This window comes from Mastacembelus armatus, chromosome 9 (genome assembly GCF_900324485.2).
Source record: "Mastacembelus armatus chromosome 9, fMasArm1.2, whole genome shotgun sequence".
Classification (NCBI taxonomy): domain Eukaryota; kingdom Metazoa; phylum Chordata; class Actinopteri; order Synbranchiformes; family Mastacembelidae; genus Mastacembelus; species Mastacembelus armatus.
In genome coordinates this window covers 18,164,527-18,175,798 of record NC_046641.1, presented here as the reverse complement: position 1 = coordinate 18,175,798, position 11,272 = coordinate 18,164,527, and the positions used below count along the sequence as shown (strand labels likewise).

Genomic DNA, 11,272 nt, shown 5'->3' with positions numbered 1-11,272 from the left:
GCAACGCTGATCAGCTGTACTGATCCACATCCACATCCATTACATCCACATACAGCTGAGTACCAGCTGTATGTGGATGTCAGAGCAGACAACCCTTCGGAAATGATTAGAGGCCTGTTTGTCTGCTTTGAAAAGCTCAATGTCTGAAAATGTTGTTTCTAAGGTCAGTTAAAATTGACACTGATCATTGGCCTAGCTAGATGTAGCCTAAAAACTCCCTTTATCCCTGGAGACTGGTAGGAATTGAGGCTGACATCTGACTGATGTTCTGTGCTTATTAAAAATGTTTTACTAATTCAGATGTTCAGCTAATTCCTCTGTAGAAGTTCAGTGTCCTGGCTCCCTAGGGAGACTTAAATCAGCGTTTCTGTGACAGGACTCTTGAGTGGCAGCAACGCCCCCAATCAGCACCTAATAATAACTCCAGTCAGCAGAGGTCAGCTCCTCCTCCTGGTCTGAAAACCCTGCTGGAGGACTTTCCTCTGCTAATATAAACATGAGCGGAGTGATTGTAAAGTAACAGCTCAAACGGATTATTTTTTTGTTGCATAAACTGACTTTGCCATTAAGAAGTAAGAAAATCCTAGAACAGCCTGGCTTAAAAAAGGACTGTCTGGTCAGTCATCTATGAAAACAAAAAGCAGATAAAGCGACCTTGAATTTCAAGTTTGTTTTTGTTTTTGTTTTTTTAAAGTGTGCTTTGTGTAATAATTTTACCAGACTCTTCTGTCCGTACAGTTTGTGTACAGAGGGAGGAGTGATCTCAGTGGACCTTTAACATCTTTAGGGACATCTCAAACCATTGTGGCATCTGAGCAAACTTCATCTCATCATATCCTGAGCTTAGAGCCATGTACATGTCTCAATACAGTGTGAAAGCAGGTCCTTTTTTAAGGCTCAATAGCTCAAATTACTCTTGAACTGGACAGAATTTCATTCAACTGTGTGAATTTCCAGGCTCATCTTGTCTTGAGAGGAAAAAATGACTCAGATTACTAAGAAATCCTGAAGCTGAAGTGGTGTGAGAAAAGATAGATAAGTTTAAGCGTCTCTGAATGTAGAATGAAGCAAACACACTAAATCTCACGATGCACCATGGTGGCATGAATGTAGTATAAGCATGTTTACACTGTAATCAAATACTATCAGAGCTGTTTGTGTGGCTGCATTACACAATACCATGACCCGTTAATGTATTTCTTCAACACAACAGATACTGGTGAAATAATGATAAAGTGCATTAATAAATACACAAGATAAAATCCAAATAAAGCCAAGGCGGATGCATCAAGTCAATTCTTCTTGAAATTAATTATTTTTTTATCCTCCTCACATTTTGTTTCAATCCTTTTAGAGACCTAAATTGAAACAAAAACAAAACTGAGGTATTTTATTTTACAAATATTTGAATTTTTAAAAATATTTTCTACATTTAATTATCACAGTGTGATTCATCTTCAGCCCCATGTGCAGCCTTGTATGCCCTTTACAGTTATGACCCTTTTTTATAGCAGGACGCCCCTTAAAGGAATTTAATACCCAGATCAATGGTAAACACTGATTGAAAATGTAGGTCAGTGAGTAAAGTTGTGTGAAGAGCCATTATGTTTAACTGTAACCTGAACAGACATCACTAGTAGAGGACTTTGGATTATGTACTGTTCTGATGGGTCCTGGTCTATTGGTCCAAATTAAAATATCTCAACCCTCAGATAATTTTTTTTTTTTTTTTCAAGTAAAACAACATGAATGGGGAAAAACCTCTTTGGGTAAAAAGACAGTCTACACTAACTTGTGATAAGAGACAGTGCCAGTGATGGATTTTTTTGTGCACTTTAGCACTTGTTGGAGATTACAGCACTTACTCACTGTCAAATGTTTGGGATCCTCAGAGATTTAATGGTTTAATTTGCTTTATTTAATCTGCTGATATTGATATATCGCTTTAGAAACTTGCAGTTGGCCGGTGGAGTCCATTAGTAATATCCTTTTTATATTATTTTTTATCTGGGATATATTTTAAAACGCTAAGATCGTTTCTAAAAAGTGTTTATATGTGGACAGTGGAAACATATAAACACTTTAGTATTAAATTAACAGTTTAGTTTCTTTAACACTGGAGATTTTTCTGTGGCTTCTTAATCACAGTATCTAATAAGAAACATACATTTCTTGTCATTTAACTCGATGCTTAATATCAAATTCACATGCACAACATAATATATTTACATGGTGACAGACTTTCTGCATCCCCAACCTGCACTGCTTAAGAAAAAAAAACTAACTAAAGAAAAGTCAGGCCTCATGCCAATTACATTGCAGCCTGCAATATAAACTTTTATTCCAGTTTGTGTTTTTATCAACGAACAACATGAATAAATTTATTATGCGTTCACCCGCCGTCTCCCACTCCCACAAATCTACTCGGCCGGCACAAACTGCCAAGCCTCTCTAGTCACCTTGAAATTTCCTCTGCTATTTTCCAATTAAAAGCTTAATAGTCCTGGAGACGGGCTTCATGCGGGGAAGTTTACCGTGCTCTTATTCTCTGTAAGCCGCGCTGCTCGGATCCCATTATTTGCTTGAATAAACCTTTTTTACGGTCAGAAATGGGCCCCGGCTTTGTCCGGTGTTATGTTTCAATGCCCTCTATTAGTCCGACAGAAGGGACATATCAGCATCCTCGACATAGTTCCCAAAGGGCTTTTATACATGTAGAGACCTAATCATCTAAGTTATGTACGGTTGTGTAAAAGGTGCGAGAAGCAGCGTGCACACGTTTTGTCCGAATTAAGTCTGATTATAGCCTGTGGGCCTGCAGGCATCAGGCAGGAGGAAACGCACACAAATGTCCGGACTTTTTAAAAATCTAAATTTAATTAAACACAATTCCTTGAATGCTGCCTGCTCACGCTGCTTCCTCAAAACGGCCGTCCAGGATGTAAATATGTCCAAACATAAAGAATCAAAAATCAGCAAGTTTGTGTCTTCACGTCAGTAAAACACTGGAGTTTGGCCCCAGTTTAAGTTAATTTGATCCCACATTTTTATATAAAAAAAATAGCCTCCTAACTGCTGCAGTAGAAAAGGCTCAGAGTTGTGCATTTAATGTTTAGGAAGTTCAGACTGTGTGGACTTACTGTGCATGTATTGACCTATTTTCAGTTTCTACTGCACTTTAATTGTTCATTCATTCTATCCATCATATTTGCACTAACTCTTGATGTTTATCTTTTAATCTTTGCAAATGGTTCAGCCTTTCCTGCAAACTGTGGAGCTAAGACCTCACAGGTTTGGTATTTGGTATATTAACAGATTAGCTGGTTGTTAAAACTGCTTAGACTTTGCTTTTTAAAATCAGCTTCAGTGCCAACACAAAGCACCGTTTATATTTCGTCTTTTATTCCTCTTGCTGCTTTGAGGCTTGTTTGTTCTGTGCAGGGAACAGTAAAGTGTTATATTACCGGCCTGCCCTGCAGTTTGGCCTTTTCCGGGGTCATGTCTGAAGATAATGTTGCAGCTTTTCATGAATAAAACCGTAATGAGCCTTTGAAGAACGTCAGCATTTTATTTCAGCTACAAACACGAGGCTCATTTGTTTCCACTGCAAATCAAAATGCCTCTCGGTTTCTTGAGCATTGGCAGCAAAGGTTATTGTTCTGTCTTTGAAGGAAACTCTCAAACGTGTGAACCTTTCAGGCAAACGTGGACTTTTCCGACCCTCTCTGGCAGGTTGTTGGTTTTTTTTTGTTTTTTTTTTCTTCACCCACTTCAGCTTCACGTGGACATTTTTGCATCGTGCAGACGCTTCGACGCGAGTGACAGCGTTTGGTTACTCGGCTCCATAAGTGCGTGTCAGCCTGATGCATATCTGTGCTGTCAGCCGAGGAAAAGGTGGATCCTCCACTACAAGCCAACACCTCTTATCCTCATCCTGTCATGCGTGTAGCAGAGCAGCTCCATCTCTCCGACTGCTGCTGCTGACAACACTCCCGCCCCGCCTCGCCTCTCCGCAGATGTACTTGTGCGTCCTGGAAAACACGCTGCGCCTGACAGAATGAATGGCTACGGGTCCCCCTACCTGTACATGGGGGCTCCGGTGTCCCAGCCCCGGGCCCCGCTCCAGAGGACCCCCAAGTGCGCGCGGTGCCGAAACCACGGCGTGCTGTCGTGGCTCAAAGGTCACAAGCGCTACTGCCGCTTCAAGGACTGCACCTGCGAGAAATGCATCCTCATCATCGAGCGGCAGCGCGTCATGGCGGCGCAGGTGGCGCTCCGGAGGCAGCAGGCCAACGAGAGCCTGGAGAGCCTCATCCCGGAGTCCCTCAGAGTGCTGCCCGGTATCGGCATACCCGGGCCCGGAGACGGGAACCAAGGAGCCCCGCCGAGGACAGAGGAGCTGGAGCTGAGGTGGAGCAGCACAGAGCCGGTGCAGGCCGGAGCGCAAACATGCACAGGTGGGAGATTCCGACAGTTCTTGTTATTGTTTCTGCTAAATATCTGATGGAATGACAATAATTAATAATCAAAACGTGACACATATTATAGAGTGAAGACAGAAAAGGGGTTAAGCTACATATTAGTCTGCCACATAAAGAAATCCTTTTAAGGTCAGAACAAAAACAAAGATGCTCATTTTGGAAGCTCTTAAGATGCTGCCAATAGTTTTTTTTTTCGGTAACATTTCATTTAAATGACACATTTTCTCACATTATTATGAAAAATCTATAAGATAAAATGACCTGATCTGCAGGGGAGAGATTCACGTTAGGAAAAAAAGTATAAAAACTGATGGTTAAATAAACATATTTATCTTTTCTTTTTCTTAAAATCCCACATAATAAAAATGATCAGCTTGGTGATATTTTTTACATCATCTGTTTAGTTTTTGTTTTTAAATGGATGGATGAAAAAAACATTTATATTTTTCAGTTTCTAGTGGACATGGACATTAATCCTGGCAATATTTGTAATAGGCTTTTAATTCTAAGTATAAATGATGAATCTGTTTATTGTGGATTAATTTAGACGAACGATTTGATGTTTTTTTTAAACTCTTGTCTTTTACTGCGTTGAGCAAATTAATGTTTATTTCGATGTTTATGAAAACATAATGATTTGGACACGAGCTGCGCTCAGCTGGCTCCACATCAGCCCAGCGGACTGAACCTGTCAGGGATCAGGGCGGACAGGCCCGGGTCGACCTGGTCTCCTGCAGGAAGTCAACTTCAGATGAAATGTTAGCGAGCAACAGGCGAAATGTGGTCCAAAGGCATCGAGGGCAGATCCCTCACAGTCAGCACTTTGTGTTTACAGTCTTTCCAAACTGACGTGGTGCTGACGAGATTAACTGTAGGTTACTGTTCCTCTCGGGCTTTTGCTTCTAATGCTGAAGGAGTTCAGTTGCAGGCGTCGTCAGATTAGTGTCTGATTCAGCTTCGTGCGCTCCTTTGTGCAAGTTGGATTTTGTTTTTCACCTAACGCTCTTTGCCCAAACTTGTTTCCTGACTTTCTGTTTGCAGAGCCGACAGACGACGGTCCTGATGAGGTGTCTGGAGGCGAAAACGGAGGGAGCTCCAGCGAGAAGGAGCAGGAGCAGGATCCGGTCAGTTCGCCCGAAGGCTCCAAGCCAAACTCCTGCTACACCCCGGAGCCTCCAGAAACCCCGTCCCACCCGGATGAGAGTCGCTACAGCCTCCCTAAAGCCAGCAGCACAGAGAAGGAGGCCAAAGCAGAGAGTCCTCAGAAGTATCCCGTCAGCCCCGCAGAGCAGAGCGTGCTCATCGAGGGCCTCGCCGGCTCCATCAACCTGCCCTTCAGCCTGCGAACCAACCGGCCGCCGCTGGAGGTGCTCAAGAAGATCTTCCCTGCTCACAAGCCTCCTGTCCTGGAGCTCATCCTCAGAGGCTGCGGGGGGGACCTGGTGGGGGCTATCGAGGTGTTGCTGTCCAGCAGGAGTCCTGACGGGGGCGCGAACCCGCACGCTGACACGCACCCGGAAGCCCTGGTGCTTCCTTCTAACGGACACCTGTTCGAGCACGCACTGGGCTCCTACCACCCGGTGTCTTCCTCGGCCAAGTGGTCGGTGGGCTCTGCTTTCCGGGTGCCCGAGTCCCTCCGGTTCACATCCGACTCCGCGTCTGGCGTGGTGACCACTGGCCCTCTGGGTGTCCCCCTGCAGCACCCGTCCTTCCCGCAGCCCACGCGCTACCCGCTCATGTTGCGCAACTCTCTGACGCGCAGCCAGGCGAGCCCCTTCGTGCACAACGACGTGACTCTTTGGAATACCATGGCTCTGCAGCAGCAGTACCAGCTCCGTTCCGCGGCCCAGTACGTGTCTCCTTTCTCCCCCGCAGCCCCCACAGGGCCCGGGGGATCCGTGTTCCGCAGTTCCCCCATTCTCCCCTCCAGACCCTCCGAGGAGCAGCGCGTCAGCATCCAGGAGGAGAGCTGCACGCTGGGGCCCAAACCCGGGCTCTACTCACCCGATGAGGAGTACGAAGAGCGCTCAGACTCCGCAGACTCCCGCATCCTGAACTCATCCACCTAAAGTAAATGCTGACGATGGACTTTTACAGCAGGGGCGAACCAAAACTATGTTATTATGAAAGGACCCCAGTGTGTGTGCGTGTCTGTGTGTGCGCGTGTTTGTGTGTGTATGTGTGCGTGTTTGTTTTTTGGGGGGTGGGGAAGGTGGCACTGTGTGAAGCAATCACCCTTTAATAAGGTGGAGTTGATCCTCTAACATCATTCCTCATGCTTTTAAGATGTCACTGACCTGAACTGCTGAATGTAACAGACTCATATTATTTTGAAAATCCATTAGCTCTTTCCTGTAAGCATGTTGAATACTGTGAAACCTTTCGATGTAAAAATCACGCTGCATGTCAAGAGTATGCTAAATAAATCTGAGTTGTCCCAAAAGCAGCAGGTTGTTGTGTGGAGTGTTGTTGACTGAATTTAAGGATTTACACTCACAGGCCTGGAGATGTTGTTCCTGCGCTTGTCTACAGATGAGCTGCTATATACTTTTATTTCATGAAAAAATGCAGTGATTCATTGTCCTGTGGCTTCAACAGGTCTGTTGTTTAATAATGATGCATTATTTCAAATTCAATATTCACCATTAGACGCAGGCAAAGATACAAGGAGACACAAGTATCTTTTTTTTTTTATCTCTGCAGCTAAAATATCAAATAACAACTGAACTAAAAATATATTTGGACAGCAGTGGTGCCTGATATGTTCTGTATATGTAAACCAAGCAGGCTGCCTTCATGCATTATCGGATATCTAAAATATGTCTCAGAGACTGGTTCATTGTAGCAGCAGAATAACGGGAACATTTCAACATATCAGTGGGCGTTATATGGACTCAGACACACTGTGACGTTACTCTGTCAAAAATGTAGCAGAATTTTAGATCTGGCGCCAAAGGAAAGCTGCAAAAGAACATTCAGAAAACTTTAGATTCATAAGGCCTGGAGTGTGTGTGTGTGTGTGTGTGTGTGTGTGTGTGTTATGTGCAGTTCTGAGTTACAGACCAAACCTTTATATGCTTATTTTTTCAATAGTTTTCAATAGCACCACACAAGCATAAAAGTAACGTCAGCACATGGTATCAGAAATCAGCTCGTCCCACCGATAATGTTTTTGTCACAGCTAATTTAGACACAGCGTAGTTTTGGATCCTGATTCCTTTAGTTCACAGAAGCTGCAGCAAAGGGCTGACAGCAGGACTGTGACAGGGACAATTTAAATTAATAATCAGTGGCATTTAAATAAGTGTAAAATTTTGCACTCACTTGTGTTTTAACCCAAATTCACCAATAGTCATTTTTTTGAAAGGTCTGTCTTTTCTGAACCAGAAAATGCAAGAAAGATGAAACTGACAGGAAATATCTGGATGATGAAACAAAAATAGATAAAAACAGACTATTTGTCTGTGATGTTTCACTTAAAACACACATTTGCACCTGTGGATGGTGAAATCCTAACCCTATGTACTGGTTTGTGTTATCAACCTCTAATAGAAGATCAATAAATAAATCAATAAAACATTTTGTTCGACATACAATCAAACTCTGTTTTACTACTAAACAATGTCTTTATGATAGAAATATATGCCCCAATGTCTCCACAGGCTGCAGCATCTCTGGCCTTCTGTCACACTCTTTGTTTGAAACCTTTCAAATGCTGCCATCTAGTGGTGAAATTCATTTACATCATGTTTTTGTTACAGCCCAGATTGAACACTGGCTCCAGTAAATCCTTGAAAAATGTTTTGCAGTACCTGGATCCCCCACAAGGGTCTCTACAAGGGTTATGTTGCAGGATCTCTGCAAATACACCTGAAACTCTTTTAGTAATGCCTTGAGTTCCAAGGATCTTGCACAAGAATCTGTAAAACAGCACACAAAATGATACTATCCTACTATTCTAAGACAAGGAATCTATTCAAGGACCTTTTCAAGGGTCTCACAACCTCCTAAAGACCCTTGCAGCACCTTCAGTTATGCTTAGAATCCATTCAAGGATCACTAGAAATGCCTATTTTAGACCCTGCTCCTTGAAACCCCTCCTGGATGTTCTTCAAAAAACCCCAGCATCTCCTTCAAGGATACCGGAAACTTGTTAAGTGACCCCAAAAATGTCTGAAATCCCAGACCAGTGAAAATAACACCATGGGACCCCATCAAGGATTCCTGGAACATCCTCAGTAATCATCAGACCCTGTCAATCTTACAAACTAGTTCAAGGGTCCCTGGAAATCCCTGAAAGACCTCCAGACCCTTGTAAAAAATGTTCAAATTTCTACTAGAACACCTGAGACTGGAATCACCTTAAAGATCTCCAGGCAGTTGCAAAGACCCTGAAACTCATTCAGTAAAGCCAAGAACTCATGGGATTTCCAGACTTCACATAGATCCATGGAAATCTTTTAGGAATAATTGAATTTCCTTCATGGAAAAGTAGAGCCAGCTCAACGCCCCCTGGAAACCCCTTAAACACTTAAAATCCTTAAAGTTCAATTGTCCTTTTTAGGATTCCTCTGATTGTATGTTAATGCTGAGAAAAGAAGCTGAGATTGGTGCTTTTTAGAAAGAATAAAAATTAAAAAGTATAGAGAAGTAGAAAAATACTAAAATATTCACACTCCGATGAAGGACACGCCCCCCTGATTGTTGCACATTAGCCACGAGAGGTCACGTTGTTGGACCCCTTCAGACAGAGACAAATGCTGTCCCGCCTGGTTTTGTATTCAGCTGCATCTGTTGTCGGTCTATCAGAGGCTAATTAACATAACAGGATCTCAGTGATCCCACACTGCTCTTCTGTCTATACCCAGATCCTGTTACACTTTACGGCCTGCACAGCGGGACACTTCCAACAAGACACTGTTGTTTCACTCAGGCTCAAAAGTAAACTGGACAGTCTGTTAGAAAGTGTCATTATGTGTCTGTGTTCTTCTCCAGGTTGTGGCCGTTAAAAAGAGATCAAGCTCCTGCATGAAGCAATTTTCCAAGACAACATCCTCAATAAACATCAAAATGAAGGATTAGCATCTTAGACAGATGATTTTTTAAAATAGTTTATCCAAAAAACCAACAACATAAAGTTTATTTAATCACTGTGTTCTCAAATATGATTCTGTCCTGTTTTACTGTGTGCTAGTCATAAATAGTGTGGATCTAGTGCAATTACTTACAGATCTCTGACATTTTACATTCGCTGGATGCTGTTTCTTAGGGACATTTTACACAGTTTTGTTTATTTTTGCTTCACAGAGTCTGGGATATCCTCCAGGATTTGTGCAAATTCATTAAATTTAAATTAAATTTCCCCATACACCTACAATGATCACAATGATCAGTAATGCCCTGCATGGATCCAAAACCTGATCACTATCCCAATTTATTCAAGAAGCCATCGAAACCTGCTGAGAATTTGTGTAACCCTTTAGTGAACCAGTATTGCCTGTAATCACTTTAAGGAGCCAAGATCCCCAAAATGTCTCCTGCAATACCTCAAACCCCATCAAAGGTCTCGGGATCCCTGCAAAGCCTCCCACAGCTCCCCCTCCAGCAATGCCTGGAGTTCATTTAGGATCCTTGGGCCTCTTCAGAAATCCCTGAAACTTCTTCAAAGATGCCTGAAAACTTTCAGGCCAGAAACTTCTAAAAGATTCAAGGCCACATGCAAAGACCACCAAAACTCCAGTCTGGAACCCCAGCAAAGATTCCTGGAAGCTCCTGAAAAAATCATTAGACCCTTTCAAACATAAACTAAATCAGAGATCCTCAAACCCTGCAGGACCTCCATAGTCCCTTTAACACCTGAGAATCAAGGATCCCCAGACATCTGCAACAATGCTGAAACCTGTTTAGTGGAATGCCTTCAAGGGATCCTGAAATGTCCTAAAAGGCCCCATGACACCAAATTAAGCACCTCTGGATGCCTCCCCAACACACACCCTGCACCTCCATAATGAGTCAGCGGACACAGACAACACATTTCACTTGGAGGGTCCAGCTCCGACCACAAACATCAAAGCATTCCTGATGTGGAAACGGCAGCCGGGGTGACCAGTCGTAACCTCCGTAATAAATTAAGTGGAAGTGGCAACTAAAGCTGCACCTGCAGGCCTGACGTCTTCACCTTCGACACAGAGGAATCGTGAGCAGCCGACAGGAGAAGCCGAGGAGGGTTCAGATCGTGGAAAATTCATGTAAAGGAATTCCTCATTTAGAGTACTGCAAGTCTAAACATAGAACAATAGAGCTAAAATTATTTAAAAGGCATTTGGGTCCGTGTGTGCTCATCACTTTGAGTTTGGACTGTTTCATCAGTTTTCTCTCAATTATATTTCATGTTCAAAAATTATAAGAGTATTGTCATTGATGTTTATTCTTTGGTTTGTTTGACAGGATCTAAACACCCAAGTCCACTTACTGCTCCTCACACCTGCTTTACATTAAGTCTCCTAATTGTAAGGACCAACATGGACCCCTTTTTGCTTCTCATCAGTTTATTGTTTATTTCAATACAAAGCCAATACAATATGTCCACACCTGTTGTTTTCTAATCATAATGGAGCACACTCAGCTAAAGCCTCTTCATTCGTAAACATATATCACTGTCCCAAACCCCAAACCACGTTTTCCAAAGCGGGATCACTACATTAATCTTAACCGGACCTTACAACAGGTACTTCCTGTTGGACTAACAGTCCCGCCCCAATTTATGGCATCACAGGTGGGCAGTCACGTGA

The 11,272-nt window shown here is 43.0% G+C and overlaps 1 protein-coding gene across 1 annotated transcript; it reads left to right on the top strand.

Moving 5' to 3' along the window:
* The first annotated feature begins 4,057 nt into the window (after positions 1 to 4,057).
* Positions 4,058 to 6,550, top strand: dmrt3a (doublesex and mab-3 related transcription factor 3a). Its single transcript, XM_026322135.1, has 2 exons — positions 4,058 to 4,457; positions 5,532 to 6,550. The coding sequence occupies exons 1-2, from the start codon at positions 4,058 to 4,060 to the stop codon at positions 6,548 to 6,550; spliced, it is 1,419 nt and encodes a 472-aa protein (XP_026177920.1).
* Positions 6,551 to 11,272: the final 4,722 nt, after the last annotated feature.

Bases quoted from the DNA above. Each gene is read 5' to 3' on its own strand.
- dmrt3a (XM_026322135.1), top strand. From the start codon at position 4,058: ATGAATGGCTACGGGTCCCCCTACCTGTACATGGGGGCTCCGGTGTCC. The intron at 4,458-5,531 runs GTGGGAGATTCC...CAGAGCCGACAG, and splicing joins CGGAGCGCAAACATGCACAG to ACGACGGTCCTGATGAGGTG.